This window comes from Danio rerio, chromosome 2 (assembly GCF_052040795.2).
Source record: "Danio rerio strain M-AB ecotype USA chromosome 2, GRCz13ab, whole genome shotgun sequence".
Classification (NCBI taxonomy): Eukaryota; Metazoa; Chordata; class Actinopteri; order Cypriniformes; family Danionidae; genus Danio; species Danio rerio.
In genome coordinates, this window is record NC_141022.1 from 51,270,708 (window position 1) to 51,286,545 (window position 15,838).

The window sequence follows — 15,838 nt, forward strand, 5'->3', positions numbered from 1 at the left end:
GCCGTCCTAATTTTTGGCTGTATAATATTTTTGGTTTCATAATGTAATGTGACTTTATTTATGTTGTGTGGTTATTTAGAGATTTAAAAAATGGTGCATTCAGCAAGTTCGTCAGATCATCAGTTGCTCTTTAAAGACTTAAAATGTGGTTTTCTGAGGAACTAAAGAACTTAAAGAAGTTTTGTTTATTACGGTTCCATATGATTCTATTTATAAAAGTGTTTGTGCGAGTCCTTAATGAGGCACTTAAATGATCGGTTTCTCATACAGTTTGCTTTTTTGTTTACAAAGCGGGCTTTAATACCTCCAGCCTCAAACAGTGAGGTTTCTATATTAATATGCTGCGTATTTGAAAAGTCAAAGATATGCAAAGCAGAGTTTGTTTTCTCTTTCCTAGACTAAACTCAGGCTGATGTCACCTTTAATTACAATTCCTCTTTTTAAAAAGTCAGTCCTTTAATATCACACCGCTGCCAAATAACAAACAGAGCCACAGGAAATCAAATGTTCAATCAAGCATTTCTCACTGACAGGAGCGTATTAGACATAAACAAAGCCATAAGCCAAGAGCGAAACACTTAATATGTCATTCACGTGCATCATTGAAATAGTTTCCATTTCTTAAAAGAGAACATAACATCCAGCTCTCCTCCCAGTGGCAAAAATGTTTGACTTTTTAATGGGCTTTGATTGGCAAACATCCAGATCATTCTCCCTCTCTCTCTCCCTCTTTTGCTATGGCTCTTATTTTCTCTCCTTGTTTGACCTTGCAGCAACTTCTAAGAAATCTGTTATTGCATCGCAAAGGATTATGGGAGATATACAGTGACATAATAGCCAGATCATTTAACCAAAAAAAAAAAAAAAATAGGGACCAAAGAAACAGCATGGTAATGATCAAGCAAAGATCTTGAATCCGAGTCTGAGCATGAATTTTCTTTAATTGTCACAGTGATTCTTCTTCTCAGTAAACACAGATAACGCAGGCATGAGCCTGTTTAAAGTGAGATCAAAATCACACTGGAAGGCTCATGGATTCACTTTATCCAGAGCTATCACTTTCTTTTCATTTCACAAAATCATTTAGCCTGTTTTGAGTATTCAGCGTGCCCTGGATCCTGTCTGCCTTCATACTAAAAGTCTTATCGGATTAAAAATATGGCTTTCCATAAACAGTGCTGTGTTGTGTGTTTGCATATGAGTGTTTTTGTTGGCATAATTTTTAGTTTAGTTTTATACATATAATTGATTTATTCTACCATGAATTTTTGCAGTTCTGTATGTTACTATATAATTATGTGCTATGGACTTCATTGCTTCATTTATTACTGTAATACCCAATAAGTTAAGGTAACTCAAACCATTTGAGGAAACCGATCGCAACAAATCATTTGAGTTCAAAAACTAATCCTAATGAGTACTTTGAACTTACTCCATTTGAGTAAATAGAACAATTTGAGCACAGTAAAGCCCAATAATTGAAGGGAACTCAATCCAATTTGGTACTGTAAAACCCAATAAGTTAAGGTAACTCAAACCGTTTGAGGAAACCGATTGCAACAAACCATCTGAGTTAAACTAATCTATATGAGTACTGTGAACTTACTCTGTTTAAGTGGAAGTAATGAGGTATTTAATTAACTCTTTACCTTTAACACAGTTCTTTTCAATGAGTAGAAATAACCTTCAGTACATTTTGAGTTAACTACACTCATTTCATTTGATAAAGTTGACTGTTTTACAGTGTATTGAATTATAAATATTGGCTTCATTCAATTTATTTTATGATCTACTATTGAAATAGTACTTAGTTCGACATCTGGTATTGTTTAGAAATATGTGCATTTATTTTTCAAAATGTGTTTTTTTTTTGTATGCAGTTGTTTAGTTTTTAGTTGTTTTAATTATTCTTGCACCTTGTCACATTTTCAGGGTGTTGCTCCGTGGTTTTGTTGTCTTCAAGGTGCTATTTACTCTGATCGGTTGCTAAGTCAACAGAGGCCACATTTAAGTATGTTGCTGCATCCCATTTCACATACTTAGACTATGTCCTGAAAGTATGTGGTTGTTTGTGATGGAAAAAGTACATACTTTTGAGTGTGTTTACAATTTTTGTAGGCAATATTAGTGCTTAGAGTAGTGACAGTTTTATACTTTCTACAATTTCTACCGGAAATAGTAGACCATCTAGGAAACTTTGGCATACTCTTTTCAACATACCACGATTTAGGACATACTAATTCTATGTTCAAGTACTATTTAGCATGGAAAGTATTTTTTTTTAACTAATGGTAAATAGTCACTCTTTTAAACTTAAGTTTAGTGTAAACTGTTGCTGTTTCAGCATAAATCTGCAAATTTACAATTCTCAAAATTCAAAAGAGAGCGGCACGATGGCTCAGTGGTCAACACTGTCAACTCACAGCAAGTAGGTCGCTGGTTCAAGTCCCGCCTGGGCCAGTTGGTGTTTCCGTGTGGAGTTTGCAGGTTCTCCCCGAGTTGGTGTGGGTTTCCTCCAGGTGCTCCGCTTTCCCCCACAATCCAAAGATCATTTCTTTTGCAGAATTACTTAAACTTGTCACACAAGCTTGCAGTTATTGGTAGGGCCGAACAAAATCTGCGGACATTTTTTTGCTACATCTGCTGAGAATTAAAAAAAAATTCTGTCAATTTATGCAGAACTATTTTGGGAGTATCATAACTAAAAACTTAATACATGAAATACATGAAATGTTATTTGTTCTTCTCTTTTATCTAGTAAATAAATAGACAAACTATATGAAATTCGTTTAAAAAAAGATTTTTTCACATTTTAACTTATCGAAACTTGACATTTTGTGACAGAAGCTAACGGTCTAATCCGATTTAATGACTTATGCTAAGCTAAGCTAAAAGTGTTAGAATTCTGCCACTTTTGTCTTGTTAACTCTTGTTTTGGTGGCAGAGTCGGGACACTGGTTCTGTATTGTCTAGCATGTTGTGCTCGGCTTGAATTTTCTCATTTTCTGTCTTTTGTCTTTGTATAAGCGCCGTCTTGGCTAGGCTCGGAATGCACGCTATCATCCTGGTGTGTTTGTTGTTGTTTTTTTTGCGGCATGGTGTTTTTTTGCTCTCAGCGTCTCAGTCTAGTTGGTTTTGGTTGCCGGTTAGATCGAAACGCACATTACGCATGTGTGAGTGCACGGTAAGCGTTTTATCTAAAAATAATAGTTTATTGTTTATTTAATGTTTACAGTGCAAATTCATCTAGATCCACTTGTTTGGTAAACAAAGCAAAAATAAAAAGAAAAAGAAAATATTACAAACTGTGTTGTAAATAAATAAAATGAACACTATTAGTCAATAATATTACTGAAATTAAAAACAAAACGGAATAAATATAAATTTACACACATTTATATTTTACATTTATTTATTAAGTAAATAAATAGACACAACGACGGGCTAAAAATCTGCGGAAATCTGTGGATTTCTACGTGCGCAGATTCCGTGTGGGCCTAGTTATCGGTATCGGCAAAAAAATCCATATCGGTGCATCCCTATTATATGCTGTCATGGATTTGCAATGAAAAAATGTCATTATAATGGAAGTCAATAGGGCAAAAACAGCCACCATCATAACAAAACGGTAGTAAATTTGCTCAGAGTGTATGAAGTTTTTGAAAAAATCCAAAGCATTTTTCCAAAATATCTGTCAAAATAAGATTGGTCAGCAAAATCATTCCATTTGCTTAAACAGATAAAGTTGTGGCCAAATACAGACTTAAAATCATCCCAGAGTGGATGAAAACACCCCCAACAGCACACAAGGCTTAAGAACACAAGTTTAGGAAAACAGAAATAATGTAGAATGAAGCAAATACATGTGAAAATGTGTGTGTTTTCAACAAAACTTTTGATTAACCTTGTAAACAACACCTGAAGTAGCTGTGTGGATTTTAGTTAAGTGTGTGTGTTCAGTTTTGGTGCAGTCAGTCTCTCTGTTACTCTCTTGACTGGCATGAGGCCGGGAACATTGCTCCATCTCTTCCTGCGATTGGCTCACTGCTAACCACAGAAACAGGAAATGACCTCGCCTTCTCAGTCTCTGTTAAACGATACGTCACAGCTCAAGCTGAAGCCATGATGTGATTCTGGGTCAGTTCTCCACAAACTGGAATGAAACTTAAAGTTGTGAAGGGCTGCTTTGTGTGTTTCATGGGTGTGTTTGTATTAGAATGAGCCCTGTGTGTGTGTGTGTGTGTGTGTGTGTGTGTTTGTCCAGGAATGTGTGTGACAATGTTTTATTTGCTCAAACTAAAGGTATTCTGCAGACTTCAGTGCATTTCTGGCATTTCCAGGAGTTTGAAGGATTCATGCAGCTGCTGAGAGTCTAATAGTGAGAAACTGAGAGATGTTGTGAGATGAGGTGGAAGATGGGCCGTGTCCCAATTATATGCATGCGGTCTGTCCTAAATAGGATCAGGAAGGTTTATTCTTGGGATACCTGGGTAATCTACTATATCTGCCAAAATATCAGACATGAAGCAGTTCAGCCACACTAAAGAAAGTCCAGCAGTTTTTACAATAATTTAATGTAATATGAGTTTTTTTTTTTTTTTTGCTGAGATAATAACTTGACATGGCTTGGTCATGTGACAACCTCATGATGATGATGATGAGCTCATGTGCTGATAATATAGCACACACTACTCAACAAAAGTCTTGTCGTACCTCCTAGTTGTAAGAGCAACAAATAATAACTTGACTTCTTGTTGATCATTTGGAAAAGTGGCAGAAGGTAGATTTTTCAGATGAATCATCTGTTGAACTGCATCCTAATAATCACAAATACTACAAAAGACCTATTGGAACCCGCATAGACCCAAGATTCTTACAGAAATCTAGGCATGATCATATTTTGTTTTGGTAAAATAAGCATAATATAGAAGCCTTTGCCTTTCATATAAGCCACTTCTGATACCAGTTGATCAACTAGAAGTTAAGTTATTATTTGTTGTTCCTAAAACCTGGATAGACGACAAGACTTTTGTCAGGTAGTGTATTTTAGTCTGAATTGTAGTGCTGCATGTTTTATTCTAGTTCATAAAATAAAAATAAATAAATAAATAAATAAATAAATAAATAAATAAATAAATAAATAAATAAATAAATAAATAATAAATAAATATTAATCAATTGTTGGCATGGACTGAAATGAAAACTTCTGGAAGCACTTGTCCAAAAACTAAAACCAATAATGATTAAGTATTTAAGAAATTCGTAAGACATTTCAAAATTGAACCCAATAACTTAAATTAAGCTGATTTTAAAAACCAGAAGCCAATAAAATAAACTCATTTTCTTGATAGTGAAGGAGGTGAAGGAGATGAGAGGTATCACTTTACCAGCACAGTAATACTATTGCAAGCAGCAGGAACTACACTACATAAAAATGTCCAGTCTGCGAGTTATTTGAGTGTGCTTTTTTCTTTTTTTCTTTTTCGATGTACAGTGTAGGTAAGAAGCTACATGTACATGAGCAGAACTTCCAAAGAGTGCATGGTTTTCACTACATTCATTCCTCCATGGCGGGGCGCCACACCAAAGTTCATCCCACATCGCCTACATTATAGCTTCTCATTCAAAACATTCGGTCAGTCAGTTGTTATTTTTTAGCGGGTTATAATCGCACCAAAGCTATAAAAAGTAGATTATAACAGCGCAAACGTTTTCTGTAATCATAGTAGTGCTGTGCGTTATTTGTTTACTGCTTGTTTAATGCTATGATGAACAGCAGTTATGATGACCAGTTTCCATAAGTATACTTTATAGATAAAGGTCTTTGTTTCTGCATACAATGACTTTATCTTGCCGTAGTTTATGGCCGTTTCACTTTACTTCGGGACGCATTAATGCCGCTCTGTAGGTATATTGGAGACATTCATAAATATTCCTAGCAAATCGAATAAATGTTGGAGACTTTGTTGTTAGATAAACGCACTAAATCGCACTTCAGCAGTGTTTATTTGAGAGGGTGCAAGTTTTGTGCACGAACGGAGGAAATCGGCAAAGAGATTTGCATGCTCGTAATACATAAATGTGATTGTGAGTTGTAATATTGCGCACACGACATTTGTCATTAAAATAATAACGCCATAGGTAGTTGGTAGATTTGTGTAAAAGGTCTGCCGCCACAGCAGGAAAAAAATCCTTGAGGAAACACTGGAGTGGATTATTAAAGTGCTTCAAGTACTTTGACCGCTGCACAAGCACAAACTAGTCGAAGTTGGCTTATATTTTTATCCATTTATCTCTTTCAGATAAAACCAAAAATGCCATTTTCGGCTGATAATTTTGGTACATGGTACAGCGCAATGGGTAGTGCTGTCGCCTCACAGCAAGAAGGTTGCTGATTCGAGCCTCGCCCGAGTCAGTTGGCATTTCTATGTAGAGTTTGCCTGTTCTCCCCGTGTTAGTGTGGGTTTCCTTTGGGTGTGCCAGTCGCCCCACTCATTTGATTTAACAACTAATTTTTTTTAAGTGAAGTGTTCAAGTGAATTCAGTTTGTCTCTCTTGCTAAACATGTTTGCTCTTTAAGGAAGATCTCTCAAAGCTGTTGTCTTTCTGTTTGTTTTAGGTGGGTACTGAGTTTTGTGCCCTCTCTTGCGTCTGCCGCTGCTTGGACCTGCTTATAGTACCAGCCTCAGCTTTCCCGCCTGCTTGCTGCCCAAATCAGTGAACAAACAGCACCAGACCTCCTTGAACGACGCCTCAAACACAAAACAGCCAATCAGAGTCCAGGATTTTTTTTTATTGTTTTGCTTTTGGATTCCATCACTGCAGTTCACTTCAACATTTTTCTTTTTTTTTTGTTCTTCTCGCTTTGGCCTGGTGTGCAAACCGTGGAGCTTCATGATCTAAGGCAGAGAGAGGAACGTTGGTAAAAAGTGACAAACATAAAGCACTTTTGGGATTGTAAGGATTCGAAGTCTAAAGCGTGCGGAGATGGCGATGAATATGGCTCACATGCGGGACACCAAATGGCTGACGCTGGAGGTGTGTCGAGAGTTTCAGAGGGGAACGTGCGCTCGATCTGATGCCGAGTGCAAGTTTGCGCATCCCGCCAAGAGCTGCCAGGTGGAGAACGGCCGGGTCATCGCCTGCTTTGACTCGCTGAAGGTAAGAAAATGCTCAGACTCAAGTGTGTGTGTGAGTGTGCGATTGCTGCTCAAATTTTCAGGTATTACAGCTATAAAGATGGGCTTTTATTGAAGTCTCTCATCTGTCTTTACTGAGTAAGGCCACTTAGGTCGTTTTGGTGTTGTTTTTGGTTTTGTTTTTGGTGTTTTGTTTTGTTTTCAGTCTTCATCTTTGTTTTGTTTTGTTTTTATTTTTGTTTTCGTGTTCTTCTTTTTATTCGTATTTATTTTATGTTTTGTTTTTGTTTTTATCTTCGTATTTGTTTTGTTCGGTTTTGTTTTCATGTTCATCTTTGTTTTTATTTGTATTTATTTTTTGTTTTGTTTTTGTTTTCATCTTTGTCTTTGTTTTGTTTTTTGTTTTGTTTTTTGTTTTGTTCTTTTTTCTATGTTTTAAAAATTGTTGGTCTATATTACAAAATTGTTTATTTTATTTTATTAGTAAAAGTACAATTTTCTGTCTCCTTATCATTTTTATTAGTTTTTGTTACTCATTATTTCAATTCACAATCATTAATTAATTATATTTTTGAATTTACAAAAAAATTGTTTGTTTTTTCAAAAAAAATAATTGTGTATTTTTATTTAGCTTTTTAAAATAAAAAACACAACAATTACTATATTAAACCTTTATTATTATGTTTACTTTAGTCATATTTGTTTTTTCATAGTTTTTATATTTAGTACATTTAGGTAATTTATTTTTATAATTAAATAAAAAAATTGCATTAATCTGTGCATTGTTATTTTTATTTTTGTATTTTATTTAGCTTAGTTTTTAAAATAAAAACACAATAATTACTACGAATGTTTTATTTTTTATTTTATTTGTAAATTTGAGCAAAAATGTATTGTTTTTATCATTTTTTATTAGTTTTTGTTGTAAGCTAGACTACAACTCTCATTATTTAAATTAGCATGAATTAATTCTCTATGTTTTTTATATTTTAGAAAATTTTGAATTATGTGCCTTTTATTATTATTATTTTTTGTATTTGTGTTTAGCTTTTTAAAAATGAAAACACAATAAATACTTTATTTATTTTTTGATTTAGTATTTTTCTATTTTTCATAGTTACTTTGTTCATAGTTTTATATTTAGTATATTTTTATAACAATTTTTTTTTTTACAAAAACACACAATAATTACTATATTTAACTTGAATCAGTCTTTTTTTATTTTTCATAGTTACTTTTCTTATATTATAGTTTTTATATTTATATTTAATACTTTTAGGTATTTTATTTTTATAATTTAATAAGCCTGAGAATGTTGCAAGTTAGACTCAAACTGAACTGGCGTTAAGTATCAAAGCATGTCTGCCAATCACAAAGCCACCGCCAAAGACATTTCCTTATGCAAATATAAAGTTGTTTGTTCATTTTATCCTTATTTTTAAATGAGGTTTGGTTGGTCTGCTCATGTCACTAGTCAAACAGCCTTTTTCTGCACATGACGATTACCAAGATTAGTTTCCATATTATCTGTCGTCATAAATGGATCAGTGTTTCACCCTAGAATGACACAGCTGTAAAATGTTTAGCCGTAAAATTCCTTCTTTCCACTTGGGATGCCAACATGAGCATTCCTCGCAGCATATAAAACGTAAACGAACTGCTTTGTAAAGCCCAGAGAATTTTATATGGGGGTTTCCTTTACAGGCGTAGAGTCTGGAGGTGGAGTCTGTCGCTGTGGCAATGCTAGTTTTGTTGACATTAAAACTGTGATCGTTGTCACAAAGGCAGACTCTCATGTAAAATAAAGCAGTTTCTTGGCCTTTTTTATAAAGTTGAAGTCAAAATTGTTTGCCCACCTGAATTATTAGCCCCACTGTTTATTTTTTGCTACACTTTTCCCAACATAGTTTAATAACTCATTTCTAATAACTGATTTCTTTTATCTTTGCCATGATGACAGTAAATAAAATTTTACTAGATATATTTCAAGACACTAGTATACAGCTTATTATGACCTTTAAATGCTTAATTAGGTTAACCAGGCAAGTTAAGGTTATTAAGCAAGTCATTAGCCCCTCTTACACATACAGAACTTTCCGGAACATTACCGTCAATTTTCCGGAAAGGGATCATGTGTGAACAGGCCTTTTTTTTAAATTTGTTCTGGCAGTTTTCTGGAAAGAGAAGTCATAACATTACCGGTAATTTGCTGGAATGATGCGCTGTGTGAATGCAGAAGGAGTCGAAAGGAGTGCATTCACGATTAGAACGTGCTGACGTGAGACATTTACTCCAGCCAATCAGAACATTTAGAAGCATTCACATCCACGCTGTTTATAAAAATAAAAGCCTTTGAATAGTTTTCCAGACACATTTAGCTGCTAGATGTTAGTCAGACAACATTTCTATGTTCCTTCTCAATGCCAAATGTGTAATAAATTATTAATAAAAAGCAAATTCATCGATGCTTAGCTCCACCGATCCCAAACCATGCAAGCTAGAGGCGACAGCGGAGAGGAGAAAAAAACTTAAGGATTGGCGAAAGTGAAGAAAAAAACTTGAGAGAAACCAGACTCAGTTGGGCACGACCATTTTAATTTCTTCGCTGGCCAAACGTCTTGTGCAGAGCTACAGTCTCAGCGGCAGAGGCTGGAAGCTGGCCTCAGCGAAGACTCGTCTCTCCCTGGAGCGTCACTGGAATCAGTCTCATGCTCAGGATACGGCCTGGTCCAGGATATGGAAACCTCCACTCCTCCATGACCACCTCTTTCCACTCCTACATGAACACCGCAGCAGCTGCTCAGGATACGGCCTGGTCCAGGATATGGAAACCTCTACTCCTCCATGACCACCTCTTTCCACTCCTCCATGACCACCGCAGCAGCTGCTCAGGATACGGCTTGGTCCAGGATATGGGAACCTTGGGATCATCTCGTTACTGGTCTTGGATCAAATCAGTGACTCTGCATAGTCAGAGGGCCTCGGGAAGAGTATACCCCGGTGGAAATTGAGAATAAAGAGAATAATTAGCGTAGCTGCTGTTCATAGTGTATATAAACAAGAAACATGTTTTGCTGCGCTGGTTAAAAGATTCTTCACCTTCCAATAGAAACGATTAAAGTAAATGATTTAAATATATTTATATGTGTTTTTATATTCTGGGCAAGGCATAAGACTAAAAAATCTGAAATGAAAAATATTGTCAGGCCGGCAGTTCCCATAATTCTAATAAGTAGCCCAAACTGTCTGTCAACGAATGTAGATTTGTACAACGGTGCATCTCTGTTTGTGCAGATCTGCCATTTGCACGTATAAGCGTGCATGCGCACCACGTGTTCATGTGCACACGAGACAATTACAGCGGTAAAATCAAATGCTGAATCAAAACTTTTTAAAATCCTGAATTAATATTGGAGTTAGTTTTGCAAGCTGGAGGGAGGACGACACCATGGCTGAAAAGTGTTTCTTTCAGATGGGTAATGTTATGTTTTAAAAGTATTTTAGTCACGCAAAGCTGATGTAGAGTATGTTGTGTTATGAATGGGTTATATGCACAGAAATGTTGTTCAGCCACTGAAATCTACCAGTGAAAAATTGATGTGACTATTTTCAATTTCATATGGTTCTTTGACAGCATCAATAATGTCGATTTTTATTTAGTTTATCAACAAAACATCAGTAAATAGTGCTACTCCACATAACCTGCTTTACTGAGGTGAAGTTGCTTTTATATTCTCATTGGTTCATTTTTGAACAATGACAGCCTGTGACACGCTACCGATATTGTTTACTATGCTCCTCTGAATATTCGCTCTGAAATAACATGTTAGTGTGGCTTAGAAATAAATGTCAATCCTGCATGCAGCATGCAGTAGTCGCTTTCAGACAAAGCGAATGAGAGAGTGAGACTATTATGACAAGTTTTGCTCACTACACAACTGAAAACGTCCTTGATATAAGAAAAAAAATCATTTGTTCTGGCGAATGACATGAAATAGTGGGTTGTCTGCTGTCATCTTTTAGGTGCATGCATTTGTGTTTCAAAAGGCATGGGTTTGGACAGCAAGGGGGGACTGTGTTTCAAATATATTATGCTAACCCAATAGCATTTTGGCAGATATATTGCACCTTTAAAACCTGGTTTATACTTCTGCGTCAAGTGACCGGCGTAACCAACGGCGCATGCAACGCACGTAGCTGTGCATTTATACATCTGCGTGCTGTCTCTGTTGGTCTGCATTACCACTTCCAAAACGCTAGTTGGCAGTGAGGTGTAAATGTGTCTCTGTGTCGAGTTTTTTCGCTGCTGTTTTGTTCTTTGTGAATGCTTCCTGAATGTACAAGTGACTCAAACTCTAAAAACTTTTAACTATGGGGTAAACACAAAACAAAACTATCCATCCGGAGCTCCTTCACGGGACTCCGCAATTGTAAACAATCGCTCCATTGGGTTCGCGCGGCTCTCGGTCCCGCCCAGACTCGTCAGCGCTACCAAGCCGACCAATCACAGAGCTTGCGCTATGCGTCGCTGCGACGTGTAGTTACATTTTTTGAGAGGTGTACGTCAGAGACGCCGACGGTCACGGCGTAGGGCTATGCGTCAACGCCATAGCATACACGTGCGTTTAACGCAGAAGTATAATTCAGCCTTAAGGGGGCTTGTAATATTGACCTTAAAATGCTTGATTTAAAAAAAAAAAAAAACTGCTTTCATTCTAGCCAAAATAAAACCAATCCAGAAAAAAAGGAAATACTGTAAAAAATTCCTTTGCTCTGTTAAACATCATTTAATATTTGATAAAGGGTGAATCATTTTGACTTCGGCTGTAACTGCGAACTCTTAAAGCGAACGCAACTGAAAAACATTTCAACAAATGTTCCAAATCCAGGTCTCTCAGAGGAGAAGACTAAACATAAGCTGATTTTCTGCCTTGTAATAACACACTGAATCTCTTATGTTTGGACAAGACGGCCTGAGGTCTCGTGTGCTTGAGCGTTTCTGAGTCAAGCGCTTCTTATTTCTGCACTTTTGCTTCAGTTCCTCGTTTAGTTTGGAGTCAAAGAGACACTCAGTTCAGCTCATGTGCTCTGAAACCACCAGAACACGAGCCTGGTTGAATACAACTGCCAAGACTAGTGTTCACCATAATGCTTTTCACTTCATTTTTATAATTATATGCTTACATTGTATTTTTAAACCCTCTCTGTACTATTCAGAGCAAAAGCCACTGGTAATAGTACAAATCCCTAAAATATGAGGCATAAATATTTAAGGAAATTACAGTCATTTTTTTTAGATGTTAGTTTCGGTCTGTTAGTTTTAAGGATATTTATTAGCTAGTGTGCTCGTGTTCTATACCTATTTCATCCACGGTAAATACCAAAGAGCACAGACAAAAGTGTGATTTAATAGTTATTATGGTTTTCAGGCCAGTCAAATAGTATTCAGGTACAGCATCTGAATAATCAAATATAAAATAACACTGCAAAAATAAATTCAATAAACTATTTCTTTATTAAAGTTACCAAGGGTAAAATAGTGTGTACCTGGATACTTTGGACTCTCAGGCCTTAAAAACATGTGCCACTAAAAAACTTTCGCTCCGTTTTGGTTAAACTCCACAATAACACCTCTATTCTCATGTGTTCAGATCTGAACGGTTTCTCCTAGTAAACTATAATCATAACTCAACATTGCAGATCTTGTGATGTGACTATTGAGGATGTGCACATTGCGATATCGATGCTGAAACAATATATTGAGCAGCCCTAGTCTCCAAATCCAAACACTTCATGATGAACAGCCGCTGACTCCCATGAGATCTGATCCCCACACATGAGCCCTCCGCTTTACCCTCTAATAACACCAAAAATCACATGCATCAGCGCAGACCCCAAAACTGGCCCTCTCAGAAAGACTGAGTCAACAGAGAAAGAGAAGCCTGCAATGCCTAGCAGAAAAACTAACGTTTCAGTATGCTCTGCCATGTAGATGTATACTGTTAACACCAAGAAGGCAGAACATTGTATATGAAAAATGTATTTTAATTAACTATTTCTATTTTATGTTAACTTAATAATGCATTTAAATGTATTTAGTGAAATGTATGCTATTAATTAATGTCATTATTAAGAAGGCACATAATTATTGGCTGATTAAAATTATTGGTAATTTTAATGTTTTTTTTTGTTTTGTTTTTCGCTAAAAGAAAATATGTATCAAAAAAGGCTATGCTGCTTTCACTTTCTCCAGTCATTGTCAGTGCTCAGGTGGAAGTGGATTTTTTGTGCTATGAAACCCATTCATTTCAATGGCTTGTGTCACACACAAGTGGATTGTTCCTCTCCGCTGACACCACGATCAAAATTCAAAATACCTGAACCAGAAGAGGAAGAAATCATATCAGACGAAATTATAATTTAGAAATTATATCAGACAGAAATCCTTCAGTTATTTAAAAATTTTCAAGTCTTTGTGATGTGATATGACTGCGCTATCTACGAGTCTTTATCATCTGTTTTATCATCCGTCAGCACACATTTCCTCATTCATCTGCACACATGCCCGTAGCGGAAATGAAATGAGCTTAGAGAACCATCATCTACCCCAACACATGAGCAATAATAACATTGAGCTCGTCTGAAAGGTTTTCCAGTAATGTTCAGATCTCCATCTTTAATGAATGAATGATGGCCGATGTCACATCTGTCCAGAGTTCGCTTTGGTGAACTTCCACCAATCTATTACTCCTGTTCCTGCCGGTGTTCGACTTAGTGCGGAGCTGCTGAATTATTGATTTAACTAAATATATTTAAATATTAAAAAGACCACATATGCTGAATTATTTAAGATCAACAGTTATGCTGAAACATTACAAATCTTAGTAATGAGTTTTTATTAGGCGTTAATTTGTATTGCCGGGGCTTTTTAAACAACATTGTGCACTGTAAGGGTGTGTGTGTGTGTGACCACTTCCTTCCAGAGCAGTAGGGAAAGACACTTTGTAATTTTCCATCTATTTATACACGGCAGGAGAAAAGCACACACACATACACACACACACACACACACACACACACACACACACACACACACTGGCAGTGGGATCAAGCTAAATCTCAGGTCTGCTGGAAAAACTTGGCAATATTTCAGGTGTTCCCCTCGACACACACACACACACACACACACACACACACACACACACACACACACACACACACACACACACACACTAACTTACATACACACACATACATGTAAAGACATTTGTTTATATTGGACATATGCAGTAGTAAAGACACTTTCAATAAATATACAGCACATATAAAAGCACTATAGTATTACTGGAGCATTTTGGACATTCCCAGGAAAGTAATTCCATTCATTACTATATTTTTATAAGAGCGGCCTTTATTTTTTAGCATATTTCATTTAAATTGTGGACCTAATCTATTCCAGTTATGCAAAGCAGAAGTCCTCAGTATCATAAATAAACTTTCAGAAATCATCCAATATCCTGGTTTAAAACATTTATTATTAATATTATCAAAATGAAAGAAGCTGCTAATATTTAACCTGTGGTGCTTTTTATTTTTAAAGATTTATTTTAATTTGGAATGTAAAGAACCAGATATTTAAAATCATTTTGGTTCAGTATATATTGGTTCAGTAAAAAATAGAGTTTGTCTTAACCCCTGCATTTGGAGAACTTAATTCAAAACTCAATAAATATGTCTTTATTTTCAAGAGTTCACACTTAGCTGATGATTTACAAAGCTTATTTGGCATGCTGTCCCGGGAGAGAGCCCCGAGCTCAAGGGCTCCTCGAGCCCGGGGCTTCCTCCCGTTGGCAGAGCAAGAAGGGAGCCTGAGCTCGGTGGATCTCAGAACTCCCCTGCCGCTGTAGCTAAGGGAACGTAAGGAATTAGACCAGCTTGATTGTTAAGTATGTTGAATGTCTTTGGATGGTGGGAGGAAACCGGAGAGCCCGGGGAAAACCCACGCGGACACGGGAAGGACATACAAACTCCCCACAGAAACACTCACCGGTCCTATCGAACTAGGACCGGCAGTATTCTTGCTGTGTGGTTCACAGTGCTAACCACTGGACCGCCGTGCCGCCCAATTACAGGTAAAGGAGGAGAATAGGGGAGGAGGGGGGTTTCTTCCAAACGAAGATAAAGTGAACTGGAAACTTAGACTATTTATGGTGCCTTAGGGCTCATATGATTGGAAGATTAGTGATTAGCAAATGCGAGACTGGACGTGATAAATCATAAGCACGTGATCCTCTCGAAATTAGTTTATGAATAAACTTCACTTCAAGAGTTCACACTTAGCTGATGATTTACAAAGCTTATTTGGCATGCTGTCCCGGGAGAGAGCCCCGAGCTCAAGGGCTCCTCGAGCCCGGGGCTTCCTCCCGTTGGCAGAGCAAGAAGGGAGCCTGAGCTCGGTGGATCTCAGAACTCCCCAAAATGCAGAATTGATCGCTCGGGACAGCAGCCGCGTATTCGAAGAAAAAACCCCCCAAAAGGCAGGAAATTTAGAGCTATATCCGGCTGCTGGATATAGTAGAAGAAAAGAGGTTAAATGCATGGGCATTAATTAGATAGGATTAATAAGGGTGAAAAGAGGATTCTAATAACTCTTGCTGGAGTTAGAGTTTGAAGAAACCCCTGCGGGGGTCATGGTTTTC

General features: G+C 36.7%; 2 protein-coding genes across 53 annotated transcripts in view; one reads left to right on the forward strand and one right to left on the reverse strand.

Moving 5' to 3' along the window:
• Positions 1 to 15,838, reverse strand: part of ftr05 (finTRIM family, member 5) — a 393,850-nt gene that overhangs the window by 253,075 nt on the left and 124,937 nt on the right. The window lies entirely within an intron of this gene.
• Positions 1 to 15,838, forward strand: part of mbnl1 (muscleblind-like splicing regulator 1) — a 163,677-nt gene that overhangs the window by 67,464 nt on the left and 80,375 nt on the right. For all 52 annotated transcript variants that reach the window (NM_001441466.1, NM_001441465.1, NM_001441473.1 and 49 more), the window contains 1 exon segment: positions 6,620 to 7,161. In NM_001441466.1, coding sequence (NP_001428395.1) covers positions 6,988 to 7,161 — 174 coding nt within the window. In that variant the 5' untranslated portion in view covers positions 6,620 to 6,987.